The 18,630-nt window shown below is 36.2% G+C and overlaps 3 protein-coding genes across 6 annotated transcripts; 2 read left to right on the top strand and 1 right to left on the bottom strand.

The window, feature by feature from the left end:
* The first annotated feature begins 2,038 nt into the window (after positions 1-2,038).
* Positions 2,039-10,594, top strand: LOC110761193 (ABC1 family protein). Of its 4 annotated transcripts, none has more exons than XM_021963614.2 (19): positions 2,039-2,195; positions 3,545-3,669; positions 3,765-3,992; positions 4,405-4,491; positions 4,611-4,700; positions 4,782-4,908; positions 5,420-5,520; positions 5,779-5,947; positions 6,050-6,171; positions 6,660-6,788; positions 6,908-7,006; positions 7,097-7,154; positions 7,235-7,310; positions 7,389-7,518; positions 8,143-8,300; positions 8,715-8,787; positions 8,903-9,097; positions 9,231-9,324; positions 9,533-10,594. In XM_021963614.2, the coding sequence occupies exons 2-19, from the start codon at positions 3,595-3,597 to the stop codon at positions 10,384-10,386; spliced, it is 2,865 nt and encodes a 954-aa protein (XP_021819306.1). In that variant the 5' UTR covers positions 2,039-2,195; positions 3,545-3,594; the 3' UTR covers positions 10,387-10,594. The 4 variants fall into 4 exon arrangements, with proteins under 4 accessions (XP_021819306.1, XP_021819307.1, XP_021819305.1 ...); XM_021963615.2 differs by having other exon boundaries at positions 2,044-2,195; positions 3,540-3,669; XM_021963613.2 differs by having other exon boundaries at positions 2,059-2,195; positions 3,507-3,669.
* A 1,213-nt stretch (positions 10,595-11,807) lies between these two features.
* On the top strand, positions 11,808-12,610 carry LOC110761297 (calmodulin-like protein 3). The gene has a single exon (XM_021963745.2). It carries the CDS (start codon positions 11,971-11,973, stop codon positions 12,523-12,525), a length of 555 nt encoding a protein of 184 aa, XP_021819437.1. The 5' UTR covers positions 11,808-11,970; the 3' UTR covers positions 12,526-12,610.
* Positions 12,611-13,594: 984 nt separating this feature from the next.
* BZIP9 (basic leucine zipper 9) lies at positions 13,595-16,574 on the bottom strand. Its single transcript, XM_021963664.2, has 6 exons — positions 16,208-16,574; positions 15,314-15,407; positions 14,999-15,161; positions 14,825-14,900; positions 14,424-14,549; positions 13,595-14,105 (listed from the first exon to the last, which is right to left on the bottom strand). The coding sequence occupies exons 1-6, from the start codon at positions 16,499-16,501 to the stop codon at positions 13,815-13,817; spliced, it is 1,044 nt and encodes a 347-aa protein (XP_021819356.1). The 5' UTR covers positions 16,502-16,574; the 3' UTR covers positions 13,595-13,814.
* Between the last annotated feature and the right edge of the window lie 2,056 nt (positions 16,575-18,630).

Below are 18,630 nucleotides of genomic sequence, written 5' to 3' on the forward strand. Positions count from 1 at the left end.
AAAAAAAAAAAAAGGGATTGGTTTGGGAATGCTTCTTAACGCTTTATGGTATAAAAATCTAAATTGTTTAGTATGCGCTTTTGCAAAAAGCACTCTTTGATTATTAATAAAAGGTTCGACATTCCTCTATTTGGGACTTCTAAATGTTTCCAGTAAAATCACTTTTATTATAAAAACAGTTAAATTTTCATAAGAAATCCATGTGTTTCTTGCAAAAGCACTTGCCATGTGCTTTGCTAGAAAACACTTCTATGACCCATAAATTTCTAAATTATGCCAAACGTTAGCAACAATGCTTTTGGTTGTCAGAAAGCGCTTTTTGCATTTCCATAAGCACTCCCAAACATACCCTAAAAGAGCTTCTAACACAAGTACTTATAAACATCAATCCTAAACCGCCCTAAAAATCACATTATTTAACAGCCGAACCCTTAGGGTATGTTTGGTACACCATATTAGACTCTGGATGTAAGTAAATAACCTAAGTCAGTTGTTTGGTGTCAATTTGTATTATTTAATTACTTGACTATGTTAAACGGATCGGGCTTTTAATACTCTTCATGCCTGACTAACTAATACAATCCACACAACCCAATTTTAGATAATACTTACTTAATTATCATCCATATCATTTTATTTAATTGAATCCATTAAATTACAGTGAGCATAGTGATATTAAAGTCTCACGTTATCTTATCAAGTGAGATTGCCAATCAAAATGGTTGATGTAAAATTGCATTGCACCAGACCAGCATTAGCTTCAGACTTGATATTCTATAATTTATCATCTATTTTGTAGTCTTATGTAATTTATCAGTTCACAATCAGAAAAGATGTGCTTATATCAATTCACTGTCAGAAAAGATTTTCTTATATCAAGATGTCTTATGTAGTTATTTTATATCAAGATGTGATTTCTTTTCCATCAATAAAGATGTGCTTATATATTATGAATCTTGACAAAAACAAAAGAAAAAAAAAACTATTGTCATATAAATCTTGCTAAAAAAAATTTTATCATATAGATTTCAATTTCCATTTAAATTATCAAAGAATTTTTTTTAAAAAAAAGTATGATCCTCTGTTATTCGATGGAGGACCAAACACATTATGACTTAGTTAGACTATTTATTCAGAATAACACAAAATGCCTTATAATATTATGGATAAACAATCAATAATCTCTGAAACAGATTAATACTATTCGACAAAAATTAATCGATACAATCAACGTACAAAACGAGCCTTTAAATTTCACCATCAACTTTTTACGTTGATGAATAATTGACCAACAACCTTTCGTTGTTTTGATGAATAATTGGTGTATGTTGACTATGAAGATAATGAAACAAGGGGTGAACAAAAAATCACACCTAACCAAGATTAAACAAACCTAGTTTCCCCTCATATGCTCAGCAGAAAAGTCCTTCCTAGTTTCAAAAACCCTCTCCCAAGAAATCTTCAAGTCCAACTTGGTGATCCCCCATTTTCCTAGAAAAAACTCTCTACTTTTTCCAAAATAAAATTTTGTAATTAGTCAATATGATATGATTAATTGACTTTTATTTTTATGAGTATTTTGACCAAAAATTAAATACTGAGCATCGACCATTGAAAAATATAGACCGACTAGGCGAGGTGACTACGACATGTTTTTGTCCTCTTGGCCCGCCAGAAAGTTCAGATTAGATGACGACGACGCGGTCGGCTATTAGCCACGCACGCCTTTGAAGAAATTAACGGCTACGGTTCTCTCACCCGCCCAATCCAACGGCTCACCTAATATTTCATTAATTTCGCGCGACTTGATATGCAAAGCTTCTTGTTTCTTCGCCTACACTAACCTCACACGCTGTTTCACGAAACAACGAATCGCCTCGCGACGCGTAAGTTTTTATTTTAATTATCTCGATAATTACCTTTTTGTGATTGGACGAGCGCATGATCCAATACTCACAGGCGGTGATGAAATCGTTAAAGTCTGAGAGTTTCACCATTTGTTGGTTGGGGGAAGGCCAACGCTAAAACAAAAAGTAAAAGATTTTAGTCGCGTCAAGAAAACGACACAGAATCTGGTCGTTTCGAGGAAGTTACGTTAATATCAGTCTCCCCTCTCCAACATTTTCCACTTTCAAAAACGCTTCAGCTTTCTTCTACCTCTCTCTGCTTTCGCTTCGCAAGCTTTTGGACTTCAGGTGGAAAACATTTCTTTGATTTAGTCTGTTAATATCATTTTTTTTCTTAATTGTTTGGAATTTTCTGTTTAATGAGATTGATATAATTGTAATTTGTTCATTCACTTTTTTTTTTTCATGATATTGATCAAATTCCTGAAAATTTGGAGAGGTTTTATGAATCTGGTTTAGAATTTGAGGGTTCATAAGCTGTGATCATGGAGAAATGAATTTCATAAGAATTTGTTATGTTGCTTTATGGGGACTGATGTGGTAGTAGATAGGATAGGAGTCAGGTGAATTAGCAAAGTTATTTAAAGCTACATCCATAGATTTCAATTGTTATTCAATTCTTATCATACTGAATTCCAATTGGCAAAGAAAAAAGAGAGGAAGAAAGATTGTATGCTATTCATAAACATACACTGGAGGGAATTGATGGTGATTGATCAAATGCCTTGCGAATGGCAATGAGTTTTGAACTGATTAGTTGGAGTTGTTGGGGTGATTACTGGGTTGTGCTAAGTTTCAGTTTATGTTCTTGAACTTGAAGTTGGCACATTGACTATATAAGAACACTTGAAAGGTTTCATATTGGTGTGTTTATGCTCAATATGAAGATGGCCCGAAATGAGAGCGAAGCGCTAAGAGAAAAGAGAGTAGAGATTAGAGTCGCTGAATATGACGCCGCACAAGGTTGATAAGTAGATGGACTTACTATTAGAATATGAGCATCCAACCCAAAACCAATTGGCAATGGGTGGAGAGGCCTAAGATCATTTAAACTATTATGCAAGGCATTAATTTCCCGATGAGGGATTCACACTCTCAACACTTAGGGATACTGTTGTTGAAAAGGTGGTGGAAAAATAACCATGAGCAATTTAGTCTTTTGGTGATTTTGTGAGTATTAGTTTCCTGCATCTTCAATTAGGGTATATTCTTTTATTTTCATTAGAAACAGTATAGCTTTAACATAGATGGGATTCCATTTCAGGAGTTTATTTTCTTGCAATAACAACAATAGGGTAAAGCAGCAGTTACAAATTTGAAACATCTCATAAAGGTTCTTGTATACAAATTCATACTTTGATTGTTTAATTGCTTAGAGTTTCAGCTCACTTAGTTGCAATTCTATGATCTTTCCATTTTCTTGAGCTTTCTTCCCCCTTTATCTTTTCTTCTTAATGTTCATTTTTACCTTATTGAGTTTTTTCTAGGGTAGTCATCTCTGATTTCTGTTTGTAGGTTATAGACTTATTTATGAATACACTTTGTGTTCTATTTCCCTTACCATTTGAATGCTGGTTTGTTTGGATGCATTTTGTCTAGAACCTGACCTGTTCTTTTCCTTTATTCCCCAAGCAAAGATTGGTGAATTTAAATTACACTTGGCCCAATCTGTACCGAGTCTCAACTGATGGGATGGGGAAACATCTACAAAAGACGGATGAAAGTTTGCACAGTTGCGTTCATGATATACCTTGATTACAAGGTAAATTTCATTAATTTCTGTTCATTTATAGGTTGGATATTTAAATACAAAAAACCATATTAAATTGTTATTGTTTTTTCCTTTTATCACTGAAGGCTTTGCAGCAACGGGAGAAATGGATTAGCAAAACTAAAGGAGCTACTTTATGGGAAAGGGCTCATGAGCGCAATGCTAAACGTGTTCTCAGTTTGATAATAGAGTTGGAAGGTTTGTGGGTGAAACTTGGGCAGTATCTATCTACAAGAGCAGATGTACTTCCTGAGGCATATATAAGCCTTCTCAAGCAATTACAGGACTCTCTTCCTCCTCGTCCTTTGGAAGAGGTTATCTCTATAGGTTTCAAACTTACAATCATTATACATTAGACTTGCTGAACAATGTTGGTAAAAATATTGGGTTTTTCTGCCTTTGATGTTGAGAAAACCTATATCTGCTTTCTTGATGTTATTGATGTAGTGTCTTGTGTTCTTTTGATACTATTTACTGTTTGGCCAGGCTATAGCCCGGTGTAGCCAACCTTAAGTTCCGCTCTTGATCTCATTGGTTAATTCTGATAATTAGGGATCTATTTTTTATTTCGCTTGCTAACATAGTAACATCCCCATTTCCTGTGCCTATAAGTTTCTACATACTTCATGAATCTGCTTAACCTTTTGACCTCCCCTCACTCTCAATATTATATTACAATTATCATCTGCTACTTCATTTGCTAAACTGAAAATTTTGTTTCCACAGGTTTGTCGAACCATACAGAAAGAGTTCGGAAAATCAATGGATGAGTTGTTCTTAGATTTTGTGAAAGTTCCTTTGGCAACAGCATCAGTAAGATTTTCACTCTTGACTAGAAAAATATGGGCACTTAGCTCAGGGTTATTGCTAATTGATACCCTGATTCTAGGAAAAATAAAAATCTTACTGGTTTCCCATTGTAATTTATGCAGATAGCACAAGTCCATCGTGCTACCCTGCTTAACGGGCAGGAAGTAGTTGTTAAAGTTCAACATGAGGGCATCAAGACAATTATTTTGGAGGTTTTTCATACTTTGGGTTTTAAAATTTTGGGTTAAAATAAAATTAAGATCACTATAAGATTGTATACTTTTGTTTTGCAGGACTTGAAGAATGCTAAGTCAATTGTTGATTGGATAGCATGGGCAGAGCCTCAATTCAATTTTAATCCTATGATAGATGAATGGTGCAAAGAATCTCCCAAAGAACTTGACTTCAATCATGAAGCTGGTATAATCAAGTTGTCTGAGATAGTCAGATACTTACTAGTCTAGTTCTTGTACCAGCTCTCTGACATGCATGTGAATTTAGTTCCTTCTTCTTCTTTTTTTCCCTTTTTTGTATTTTGGAAAGTACTTGTGTGGTTGTGCGGAAAGTGGAGTCATTTTAGGAAGAAGTGGAGCTTTAGTGGAAGGCGTTATACATCATACAAAATGACCACTCAGTTGACTGTTAGTCATGATAATTTGTTTGGTTTTGTTCTCTTTTAATGAATTTTTCAGTAATGAGGCGCTTTGGTGTTGAAAATGCATGAGCCCATTTCCCAAATTGACCACTCAGTTTACTGTTTTAGTCATGAATTACCTGTCTGCCATACTTCCTAGATTTTGTCTTAATGCTTAAATATTATTTATCCTTTCAGTTTTTGCAATCTTGATGACAGTTTCTGTTAAATGGGCTTGGTTTTTTTTTTCTTGTCTAAACTATTGTTTTTTTGTTTATCTACTCTTTGTTTCTGTAGAGAATACCAGAACAGTGTCTAAAAATCTTGGCTGCAAAACCAAATGTGATGATAACACACGTGCTGATCGAGTAGATGTTTTGATTCCAGAGGTTATTCAGGTACTATATGCTTCATTCTCCTAATGTTAATGTATATGACTTTGCAAGCACAATAGCATTTAACCGAAAACAGTATGAGCAAGTCTAGGATATAGGGATTTGAGATTGTTATGGTTGTTCATGCATGTCTCAATTTATATGAAAAAACTGAAGATAATGTATAGCGGTTGATCTAATTCATTTCTTTAAATTATGGATGCTGTCTTTCCTTTTTCATGTATATTACCCATTTACTCTGCCTGCTGCTTTTGTTGACAGTCAACAGAGAAAGTCATCATTTCAGAGTTTATGGATGGCATTCGTTTAAATGACATAGAATCACTGGAAGCATTTGGTGTTGACAAACAAAAGGTTATTGAAGAAATCACACGTGCATATGCCCACCAAATCTATATTGATGGATTTTTTAATGGAGACCCTCATCCTGGTATTCCTCTTCCCCTCTGCTGTTTTTGTTTCAATTCGTTAGTCAACAAGTTTCCAAAATATTATGTTCTACTTGGTTTACTGCTCTGAGTCCCTTTTGCAGGAAACTTTCTTGTGAGCAAGGAACCTCCACATCGTCCTGTTTTGCTTGACTTTGGGCTTACAAAGAAATTATCAAGCTCTTTTAAAAAAGCGCTAGCAAAGATGTTCTTGGCATCTGCTGAGGTTTGTGCAAACTGCTTTCAGTTTGATATCATATGGTTAACTTGATGTTTAGAAATTTAGTTGAGTAGGCTTCATGATTTAAAGCATCGACCTTGGCATCTGCTGAAGTTTTAGAGCCGTTAAAAATTGCTCTCTATGAAATGAAATAGCGACCAGTAATGCTGTAATTCTTCTTGGGCATGTTTTAATTCTTTCCTTTTAGATGCCTAGGATCAGCATTGTCAAAAAAAAATTAACAGTACTGTGATGATTAATAGTAATGCCTTTTCAACTGATGAAGGTTGATTGTTAGAATAAATAAATGCACTGTCAGTATAAACGGGGAACAATCTGCATTGAATTAACTCAATGATGAATAGTAATGTGTTTAAATTATATCTTCCTTCTGAGTGTATTTTACTTACCTGTTTGATTTTTTTTATTCTAAGGATTATTACTAAAAAGTAATTCTTTTTGAATCATGAGATTGCAATGCTTTTTTGTCACAGGGGGACCACGTTGCTCTATTGTCTGCTTTTGCAGAAATGGGTCTTAAATTGCGCCTGGATATACCAGAGCAAGCAATGGAGATAACAAGTGTATTCTTCCGTAGTACAACACCAGCCAAAGAGTCTCATGTAAATATGCAACAAGTTTTGAGATTTTTTCATTTTGGGCTTGTTAAATTGTTTCAATTTTCCAACTTTATATGTCCTCTCCGATTCGGTTTAATTTATGCACTTATGATTTTCTTAAGGAAACAATGAAATCTTTGGCCGATCAAAGAACAAAAAACATGAAGGTTATACAGGATAAGATGCAACTTAACAAAAAGGAGGTTAAACGCTTTAATCCTGTAAGTTTTATGTATAATGTCTTATCCATCGTGCTTCTCTGCTATGTTTATTGATTAATTCCATCCGTGCTTAATTTACGTTTTTATTAGGTTGATGCATTTCCAGGTGATATTGTAATTTTTGCACGGGTCCTCAATCTTCTCAGAGGTCTGTATTCAAAATTTTCTCCGCTGATGTTAGTATTAAATAACTATACCTTTTAAATTTATCGTTTGACTTGGATTTAGGGCTTTCTTCCACAATGAATGTCCGCATTGTTTATCAAGATATCATGAGACCATTTGCCGAATCCGTTTTACAAGGGTAAGTCTATCCTGATATTGTTTTTTGTTAGTTCGTTTTCATATCCGATTCATTTCTGATGGAACCAAAACTTTTCAGAAACATTAATAGGGGACCAATGGTAAATGATCAGTGGGTCTATGATACACCTGCCCACTCTGATGTGGAGGCCAAGCTGAGGCAACTCCTAGTTGAGATGGGGAAGAACAATAAAATACTTGGAGTTCAGGTGTGCACCAATTCATCTGTTGATATGATGCCATGAAAATCTGAATAGTTCTTTTCTGTTTATGCACCCTAAAGCTTGATATTGCATTATCTTATTATGCTCTCGTATACTCTCCATTGCAAGTCTGAGTTTCATTACAGTGGTGTTGCATATTCTTTGAATGCTGATCTATTCCATTTAAAGTTTTTTATTTTAAGGGTCCGAATTAGCTACTTTTACGTTAGAAGTTACTTCTATGGGTTTGAGATTTTTTATGCCAGAATGCTAGATGCCCTTGAAATTGTCCATTTATTCTTACTTATGCTTATGTATTGAGGAGGTACAGAAAGACTGAAGTGAGGTAAGATTTTATCTGTATAAGAGCAATGTATGCGTGTTGAAATTCTGTCCTGAGCAAGTGTAATATTATAAAATGGAATTACATTCAAAGAATTCTGAACTAAGAGGTGTAAGATGACAACTAATTAGGCGGTACAATTAACACAAGACGTCTCTCAATTTCTTTTTAAGGCATGTGAAAATGGTTTCATATTTTTTGGATAGGTAAGTTGTTGATTGTTTGTTTCTTTGACTCTTTTTTCTCCGAAGTTATAATTTGAATCAAATTTTCATGATTGCATTAAGGTATGTGCCTACAAAGATGGTAAAGTTATTATTGACACTGCTGCTGGAGTGCTTGGTAGATATGATCCTCGTCCAGTTCAGCTTGACAGCCTTTTCCCGGTTTTTTCTGTAACAAAGGGTATAACAGCTGGAATGCTACATTGGCTGGCTGACACTGGGTGCGTATTAGTATGGTTCCAGACTAAGCTCTCGTTTCTTTTTTAGCATCTTCATGGCTTGATAGATAGTATTTCATTGTGTAAGGTGGTGTGGATTGCCCATTGCATTCTGCATATCATGGGAATCCATGACAGTAAAAACTTCCACGATATGATCCATGAACAGAAAAAAATGATGTGGTTAGGTACTACCTGTATGGCTTCAGGAGTTTGATAAAATACCTATGGTGCATGTTACTACGTTGTTTTGATATAATAGTATGACGACAGAACTTTGTCAATGCATGATATTTTTCTGCATTTAAGTTATATAATCTAAGTTATTTACAGAAAATTATAGTTGGTGTTACTGTAAAATTACATATGTTAATGTTGATAAACAAGGTAAATGTTTCTAGTTATTCTGCCTTTCAGAAAATTGAAGCTGGAGGAAAATGTAGCAAATATATGGCCAGAATTTGGATCAAATAGAAAAGATCGCATAAAGGTATACAATTTGTGGTTCAACTCCTGAGATACTTATTCCAAGTTCCAACATCCATTAAAGCTATAAACATTTTTTAATATTGCTGTGATTATTTATTATTTTCTTTTTTATTTAGGTCCATCATGTGCTTAACCATACATCCGGACTGCACAATGCCTTGGCAGACATTGGCAGAGAAAACCCTTTGCTTATGGCTGACTGGGAGGAGTGTTTAAACCGCATTGCCATGTCAGAACCTGAGACTGAACCTGGCCAGGAGCATTTCTATCACTATCTATCTTATGGTTGGATATGTGGTGGAATCGTTGAGGTATAATTGCCTGTTTAATATTCTGTCAACTGTTTAGTACTGTATGTAGTGGAATCATTGAATGCACGACCGTGAATTCCCATTTTGAAAGCTTGCTTTGTATATTTTCTAATTATCCGTTCGGATGGAACAGCATGCATCAGGGAGGAAATTCAAGGAGATTCTTGAAGAAGCATTCATTCACCCCCTCCAAATTGAAGGCGAGATGTATATTGGAATCCCTCCAGGCAAGTGTACTATGTTTTTGCTTCATTAAATGCAAGGAATATGTATCAAGAATCTGCAATCACACTTCTTTGTCTTAGTTGATTGATTGGTCTATATCAATAGGAAACTATTGGTTCAGTTGTTTATCAGAACGTATTCTGGTAATCATATATCTGGGCTTTGATTTTTTTCATAAAAAAATTTCCCTGCTTTTTGTTCCTCTTTTAGGTGTGGAATCTCGACTTGCAACCCTTACACCAGATACAGAGGATTTGAAGAAGCTTTCGGGGCTTAGCAGTCGTACGGACCTGCCGTCCTCTTTCCAGCCAGACAACATTATACAACTTGCTTCTGTATTGCCTGCTCTATTTAACATGCTAAACATTCGTCGTGCCATAATACCTGCAGCTAATGGACATTGCTCAGCTCGAGCTCTTGCACGTTATTATGCAGCCTTAGTTGATGGTGGTGTTGTTCCACCGCCTCATTCCTCTTCCTCTAAGCCAGCTCTTGGTAGCAACCCTCACATTCCCAAGTATCCTGTTCAGAGCTCACCCAAAAAGCAAAAAGGTAGCAGAACCAAGAAGGTAGCTGCTGCTTTCAGGTGCAGAACAAATAAATATGAGCAGACACCACAAGACCCAGACCAGGATATCGTTAGTCACAGTAGAAACACGAGCAACGATAGCGACACAGGTTTGACTGAGGTCATTGTGAGTCCCAAAAAAGACAATGGTGGTAAGATCTTTAGCAACCCCAGAATTCATGATGCTTTCTTGGGTGTGGGGGAATATGCAAATTTGGTTAAGCCAGATGGGAACTTTGGACTTGGGTTTAAGAGGTATCGTTCGAAGGACGGGTCCCTTACTGGATTTGGACACTCGGGAATGGGTGGATCCACGGGTTTTGTTGATATAGAAAACAGGTTTGCCATTGCTGTGACCGTGAATAAAATGACATTTGGAGCTGGGACTGGAAGGATAATTCAGTTTGTTTGTTCAGAGTTAAATATCCCAGTGCCAGAGGATTATTCAAAATTCGCAGAAAGCGGATCTGATGCGGGAAAACCTTTGATCAATTGAGGCTGGAAATTTATAAGCCTTTTTTTTACCCTTCATTCCCATTATAACCTGTATCACACATTTTGATTCCAAATACTACTGGTTTTGCTCCCACACGAATGAGTGTATATACTATTATACTATATAGTTATAGTGATTGTAATTTAAACAGTACATTTTACTAAAAGTGAAAATTTGAGTTCACTTGAGATTATTCCTTTTCATTTCATTTTACTTGTTCCCGTTACATCATCGCGGATCTGTTCTGCTTATTACTTTAGTGTTATTTCTCTTTTTAATATTGAAATAGATCTCAAGTTTGAATCTCTCATTCTACTTATTACAAAAAGAAAAATAAAAGCGTATTACTCAATTAAAAGATTCTCTTATATGGTTCATGATTAGTTGTAGAACTCATAGACACGAGAGGATGACCTTATTATTTGTAATTCAATGCTCTTAAAAGTCATTTTTCACTTCTTTCTTATATTTTTACACACGAGAAAAAGTGTTGATAATAACTCCCTAAATTCATATTCTGGACCTTAAATTTTTGTTTTGTTTTGTTTTTTTTTCAGTCGTGGTATATCATTTCTTGAATGAATTTAAATCCATAACCACATGGAAAGTTGAGAAGGAAGATTTAAAAAAGTGTAGCAGATCCCACGTGAGATGATGGCCAGTGCATGCAGGCGATCAGACAAAGGACAATAATTAATTGGTAAATAGGTGGAATAATTTATTGTTGCAAGTACGAATATCGGAATATATAAAAACAAAAACGCGGTTTTCTGCCCCTTCATGTGCACTCTAAAATAGTTGGAGGAAGTTGATCTGCAATAATAAATTTCATTTCTTCGAGCTCCCTTCAGTAATTTAAATTATCTTCAACTGGTTTTTTATTTATGAAGAAACATTATCAGTGTCCTCCATGGCTCCATGCTTCAACCAAGTGCTATATATTGCTATTCTACTTTCTTCGGACGCTATTTTCATTTTCTTCGAGATTGAGTCACTCACACTAAGAATTCGACTCTCATTTTCTCTTTTTTATCAAAATCTATCACTAGTGATCTAGCACCGTGATATGTCACTGTTTCTACCCTCGTTAAGAATGAATTTTGTTGATTTGAACATACTGAAACTAGCTTTGGATATTTCTAATGGACAATTTAGATTAAAAGTTAATTAACAATAACAAGATAATCCAAATTTCCATTATATGGGATCTTGCCACAATCTGGAGACCTTCCTGTGTTATTTTCTTTCAAATGTTGCTAATACACCGACCAACTCTAAAACAATTATGACAGTATCCCTTGTGCATTGCATCAATGCCACACACAAATTCATATTCAATATAGCAATTGCCACTGCCAGCTTATATTAAGAATCTTAAAGATCGACCAAACAACAATTATCACAATTAAACTATTGTTGCAATGGCATTCATGTAGTTTCACCAGAACAACCAGGGTTTTTTCTCATGGCCAACACTATAAAACTGTGGACAGTAGCCATGGAGGAAATCACACATATCATTTCTCTATATTTCAACACTTTCCTTAGTGTTCTTGGGGTGTGTATATTTTATATAGGGGCATTATGGGAATAACTGGAGTCTGCTCTAGGTTACTTGGGGACTTGGTTCAGGCCTTTGGAGGGGTCTCAAGGCCAAGCACAGAATGCAAGCCACAAAATGGCAGTTGCAAGCCACAAAATGCAAGCAAAGTTGATGAGTCTATGGCAAGGGCACTGATCACAGTGTTTGGGATGGAAACCAATGGAAGAATCAAGAAGGAAAACGCGCGGCGGGTGGTGGAGAATCTAGGGTTGATATGTCATGAGGAAGACAAGTCAAGTTTCGACTTGCCGGGGGATGATCATGAGGTGCCAGTGGAGGAGGTTCTTGGTGGTTTGGAGGAGGAGGACGATGGGTCCAAGCGCAATGAGCTTTTGCTCGAGGCATTCAAGATTTTTGATGAGGATGGTGATGGGTTTATAGAGGCTGTGGAGTTGAAGAGGGTGTTGGAGTGTTTGGGGTTGGGGAGTGGGTGGGATATGGATCAGATTGAGAAGATGGTGAGGGTTGTGGATGTGAATTTGGATGGGAAGGTTGATTTTGCTGAGTTTGAGTTGATGATGGGGGTAAAATGTTAGAAATGCATTGCTTATTCTTTTTCTCAACAATATCTGTTGTACCAATTTGTATATTAAATGGATTCAAAATCTTTTTCCATCAGTAATGCCCAATTATTTGTTAACTGATTGTTTCTTCTATTTTTTTTCTTTGACTATACCTTGCTAAACAACCTGAAACAAAATTCCCAAAAATTTGAAGCATAAATCAAGATTGGTCAAGGGCTTGTTTGGGACTGATTTTGAAAGCGTTAAAATTGTTTTCTAACAATCAAAAGCGATTATGATATTGTTTGGTAAAAAAAACCGTAAAAATATGATTCTTAAAAGGACTTATTGCAAAAAAAAAATTATGAGCAGAAGTGATTGCTACATAAGCAAATCCCAAACTACCACAAATCAATTAGAATGCTCCACACTAAGCCTACAATTATCTTTTGAAAGTAAAGCAAGAACCCCAACAACTCATCACACAATTTCATGCCACAAATCAATTAGAATGCTCCACACTAAGCCTACAATTATCTTTTGAAAGCAAAGCAAGAACCCCAACAACTCATCACACAATTTCATGCCACAGATCAATTAGAATGCTCCACACTAAGCCTACAATTATCTTTTGAAAGTAAAGCAAGAACCCCACCAACTCATCACACAATTTCATGTCAAAATGATGCATACATCTTGCATTTATTATATAGTTTATAGGATGATATTAACAATGTAGATTTAGATTTATGCGGATTTTAAAATATTAAATTGTACATAAAAATCATTAAGGGTGAAGTGTTTGACATGTTGTATTGACTTGATTAGTTGGCTGCACACTCACTCACAAGCCAAGCACCATCAAAAGTGGGAGGGATCAGAAGCTTTCATGAATATAGAAAAAGCTTTGACATCAAAGTTTGGGGTGCGCGTGCGTGCAACCCTGGATTTGTCTGCTTTGCCAACAAAGTTTCAACTACAAAACGCGGTTTCAATGCCTTCAAAATAATTATAAAGCACAGTTGGCAGCATGATCATCTTCCTCTTTGCAAGCTCAATTATTACACAGAGGAAACAAAAAGGAAGAAGAAGAAAGCTATGGTTGACTTGGAGAGTGTAGGAAGTGGAAATTAAATTTAGAAAGCAACCTTTTTTCTTCACTAAAACTAAATTTTACAGGAGCCATACAGGCTAGGAAGGAAATCATAAAAGAAAAACAACAAGAAAAAAGGGCACACTTCTAAAAACTGCATACAAATCTGCCTACGGGCTACAGCATATATAATTGACAAGGAGGCATTTCAATCCTTTTCAGGAGTTCTTCACCACGTATCCGACACGCAGCTTACGGTATCGCTCATGATTCTATTGCTCAGATTGCTATTAGCCATACCAGCATTTCCAACTAGTCCAAGGCCTCCATTCTGCCCGGAGACTGCCATTCCGGCGTATCGAGCGTCATCTCCGTGGATGGTGACGGTCGGCGAGACGTGTGCTACCCCGCGCAGGTTATGAGGATTGAACTGTTGTGGCGTGCCTAGATGACCTTGAAGAATTTGATTCAAACTAGAGGTTATAGAGCCCCGAGCAACCATGTCCTCAGCTAGCTTCACCTAAAATGAAATGATCCTTCTTTAGTGATAAAATTCCTTAAAACATTTTAGAACTGTCAACTTTGTTTATGTTTTAACATGATGTTAAAGTTGTTCGTCATTTGTTTGGCTATAAATCTACTACTTCACTTGCTAGAACAAAGGATAGCAGAGGGCCAGAGGCTCTGTTTTAAAGCCTTCCCAACCTCTTTGAGCCTGCATATTTGGTTGTTTTTTTTTAATTTTAGATTTTCTCTTCTCTTTTTCGAAGTCTCGATTGCTTTGCCCAAGTGTTTGATAGTTTTGTGCTTAAACAGACTCTCTGATGTTATCCTATACCTTCGCTCTCAAAGCTTCCACATCTGATTTCAGCACTCTATTATTCGTATCAGCATCACGGAACTGTTGAGAAGCATCCGTAAGCTGCCTATATAAGGTTGAATTTTCTCCTCTCAGTTGTTCAACCTGAAAGAAACCATCAATTCAATTTCTCCTTCAGACTTCAAAATACTCAATCACAAACTTGACAGGAAAAAGAAAAAGAAAACGAAATCTTCTGTCGGAAGATAGTAATATCACGTTCGAAATCAGATTTATGATGATGCTTAATTTATCTCTGATTAATATGGCATACATGCATAATCCTTAATAAAACAGAGAAACAGAAACCATCGTTTCTCTGTATCTTCTTTGTTCTGGTAGTCTTTCAAACACTAAGTTATTACAAGAACATGTCCTACCTGGAACTCGAGATCTGCCAACTGTGCTTGCTTTCTTCTTCTTGATCGCCTCGCAGACTCCCTATTCGAGACCATCCTGCAGGGTAGTGACAAGGTAATGCAGTTTAGATCAATTCCCATCTAGTATCTCAACATCTAAAAGACAAAGAACAAGAGAAGGAGAACTTGAAATACCTTCTAATGCGTTTTATATCATGGGGGTCTGTGCTATCTCCACATGGACCAGCTTCTGTCTCAAAATCATCCTCATCCGACTGGTCTCCAGAGGAACCACTCTCGGCTCCTCTTGCTTGGTTATCTCTGGCAATCGGTTTAGCAGCCGACGTTGGACTGCCAACTGAAAACCACATATTAAAAAACTAAATCAGAAACCAAGTCAGGAATTGCTCAAGAACAAGTCCAAAGTGATAAACATAAAAGCACATGAACACACACACACAAGCAAAGTGTAAAGGTGCATATATATATTTGATGTTTCATAAAGCATACCACATATTGAGGACTGAGAATCCATGGTTGCTGAGATGCTGGAATTCTTTGGAGTGATATTTTGAGTGCAGAGAAGGGTTTCAGTCATTATGTCCTGCATTTATGGAATATATCTATATACTGTGAATTCATGTGCTTAGCTAGAAATCAAAATTTGACACTTGATGTTATCCTTGTCGTGTAATGGCTACTAAGAACTTTTGGTAGAGTCTCAAAAGCCACCCACTGTACCACTGAGACACTGACTTATTTATGGAAAACAAATCAATAATATGAAACACTAAAAGGGAATAAAATAACAAGGCAAAAAAATGAACTAAATAATGTGGATGCCCAATTGGTTGTGCTTACACAAGGTATCAACATCCACCTTATTTTTATAAACATGTGTGCCAGTGGCGACTGCCCACAACCTAACTCAATTGGGCTCAAATTAATGGTTAAAAAAAAAACCATGGACGAATTTATTATTATTATTTTTTAAAATTTACGGGAGACAGAAAATTTCAAATTATCTTCTGACTTCGAGAAAAAAAAGTTATCACTAAATTTAAACACTAACAACTAAGATGTAACGGGTAATTAGGTTTCATTTGACATGGGATTAACAATTTAATCATAAAAAACATATTGGAATTCTATATGTTAATTGACATGAGCCTCTCCATCCCCTCATCATGCATGATGTAACCAGCTACCTAAACTGTTTTTCATTAATTATCTAATTAATATCTCACTACTCATAAATATAACACTATCATTCAATATTCATTCTCAACCCCACAACGACGACCTTTTAGGGCCCAAATATTAAATGCCACGTCATGACGTTGATGTGGCAGACAACTAGACCCCGTTTCCAAAAACAAATGAGAGTGAGTGAGTGTGACTAACCCGGCTTTTGAAACCGAAGCTGGGGTCATCGGCCCAAACGTCGCCGTAATATCCCTCCGCATAGTCGAAATTCCGGTCACTCGGGTGAGCCCGAAATTCGCAGAATTTTTCATCCCGGTGGCTCTGCGTATCGGCGGCCTCCTGACCGATGATGGACCTCCCCAGAAACTCCTCCAGAGCCTTGCTCAGAGAACACTCCGAGGTGCTCTGCTTCAATTCGGCGCCCGCGAAGAGCGACGACGAAGTCGTTTGCGAGTGCGCCGCAGAGCACATCGCCACGTGTTTCTGCTCCATTGGGCGCTGTCTGTGCTACCTCCGGTGAGATTAGCAGAGAGAGAAAGAGGGAAGGGGGAGGGAAATAGAACAGACGGAGGGAGGTATAAATAGGAAAGGGCCATGAGGCAAAGTACGTAAAGAAAAAGTGGGCGGCACATGAAGTTAAAAGTCTGGTGTGTTTTAGATTACCAAAACACCCTCCTTCGTTAGGTCAAATGGCGGGGGTGATTTGTTCTTTTGTTGTGTGTTTTCGACTCGGGGGATCGTGGGCGGTATGGTAATTAAGCATGGCGGGTTCTTCGTGTGCAAGTAATGCAATTTATATTTTATAACTTTTTATTATTTTTGAAGATCTGAACCGTTGATTCCTAGAATCTAGAAAGAATCAGGATGCTGACACGAAACAAGTTGATTTAGAGTGGGGCCACCTGAATCTGCTAGGTGGTTTTAGGTCCTCAGTCTATAAGAAAACTTGTGAATGAGAGTTAAAGGAGACATTGAATAGGTAATCGCCTAGTAATATTTTACCTTTTTTCTTTTGATTACTAATGGATGGATCGAGCCGGCGTATTCGAAATTGGAATCTCTTCTAATATTAAGAGGAAAAATAGACGCGATTAAAAAAAAACCGATAATATTTTATTCATATAATTTAAAGTTATTATGTACATGAAATCATGTTTTAGTATATGGTTTTGAATTAAGAATGTGATCACGCAACATCCAAACTTTATGAAAATATTACATTATAGTAAGAGGGCGAGGAGGAAAAAAAAAATTGAATTTGGAATGAGTAACTGTCCTAGTTGTAATTCACTAGGAAAGTTAGACTAAATTTTCCAAGACCAATACCAAATTTTTTTATTTCGACAGGACCAATGATAAATTTGAAGATGAAATTAGTTGAAAGAATATATTTGGGTCCACATATTTAAATAGGGTAGACTTACTATCATGCGAAGTCACCTAATGAATTATTATAATGATATGCCCCTTCTTGATTTGGTTGTTATTACTTGGCAGGTCATTGTCCATAGGAATTGGACATATTTTCAATGATTTTAATAGCATGAAGAGCTATAACAATTTCAAATTTCTCTCGATTGGTAATGCTAGGCTAGTATTTTCTTTGTCCTCCTTAATCAATCATGAATTCGTGGTACATATAAGACATTAGTCGTTCACGTTTACAGATAATTATAGCGTTCATGCTCACGAATGACTATAAGTTGTTTATAATATATTTCATATTTATTAGGTGTTAAAGAGGAAAAGACACAAGAAAAATGGTGTGCTTTGCTTTATGCCCTTGGTCTTGGATCCAATATGGAAATTTATAGTTATAATTTCTTGGATAAAGATTGAATTAGAGAATTTGATCAAGGAAAGACTCTAAATCCTTGATGAATTTGGATAAGCTCTAAACCATGGTGGCCACCAATGAAATGCAGTCAAAAACCACCAATGATCCACCTTATGTAATCTTCCATCTTAAGTGTGCCCTAGATGGAAAGGTATGAATAAATTAATGCCTTGAAGGCAAGCATAAAGGCTTTTGTGGTGTATTTAGGTAAATAGAGTGGATCTCTAAGGATTATTTTAAGTGGGGGGCAAAGCAAAGAGGGGAGCTTGATTTGGACAAGCACCGACCTAAAAAAACAAAGATGCTGATAGATGCTTTGCATGCCTTGCTAAAAAGGAGGTTTCCCCCTTCACTTTCTTTGTGCTTAAAGTAATGAGCTTTGCTTTCTTTTTTTTCCATGACTTTATTTGCCCTTAATTAAGACCTAACTTTTTTTAAGGTGAATTATCAGAAAAGGCCCCCCACGTCAGAACCACCACCATCAAAAGTGGTCTAATTTCTTGCAAATATTAAAATGGCCAAGTGGCCAAAAGAAAATCACAAGTTTCATGATGATGAAATAGACTTAATTCTTCTCATTAAAAAAAGAAGAAAAAGAAATAGACTTCATTCTCAAATTATGTGTACCAAAAATGGACTCATTTTCTATCTCTAAATTCTCTTTGTGGTATTATTAAGTTTCATGATGATGGTCAACGGGGTTTAGTCCAGTGAAAAAGGACTTTGATTTGTAGACCAGTGACCTCAAGTTAGAACTCCATAACACTTTAATAGCGTGTGTATA

This window comes from Prunus avium, chromosome 1 (assembly GCF_965620075.1).
Source record: "Prunus avium chromosome 1, drPruAviu1.hap1.1, whole genome shotgun sequence".
Lineage (NCBI taxonomy): Eukaryota > Viridiplantae > Streptophyta > Magnoliopsida > Rosales > Rosaceae > Prunus > Prunus avium.

Excerpts from the sequence above, each read along its gene's own strand:
- BZIP9 (XM_021963664.2), bottom strand. The coding sequence starts at position 16,501 with ATGGAGCAGAAACACGTGGCGATGTGCTCTGCGGCGCACTCGCAAACG. Across the intron at positions 14,550-14,824 it reads TGGCAGATCTCGAGTTCCAG|GTTGAACAACTGAGAGGAGA; the intron begins GTAGGACATGTT and ends GGTTTCTTTCAG. Across the intron at positions 14,106-14,423 it reads TGGAAGCTTTGAGAGCGAAG|GTGAAGCTAGCTGAGGACAT; the intron begins GTATAGGATAAC and ends ATTTCATTTTAG.
- LOC110761297 (XM_021963745.2), top strand. The coding sequence starts at position 11,971 with ATGGGAATAACTGGAGTCTGCTCTAGGTTACTTGGGGACTTGGTTCAG.
- LOC110761193 (XM_021963614.2), top strand. The coding sequence starts at position 3,595 with ATGGGATGGGGAAACATCTACAAAAGACGGATGAAAGTTTGCACAGTT. Across the intron at positions 4,909-5,419 it reads TGACTTCAATCATGAAGCTG|AGAATACCAGAACAGTGTCT; the intron begins GTATAATCAAGT and ends TTGTTTCTGTAG. Across the intron at positions 9,098-9,230 it reads TATGTGGTGGAATCGTTGAG|CATGCATCAGGGAGGAAATT; the intron begins GTATAATTGCCT and ends CGGATGGAACAG.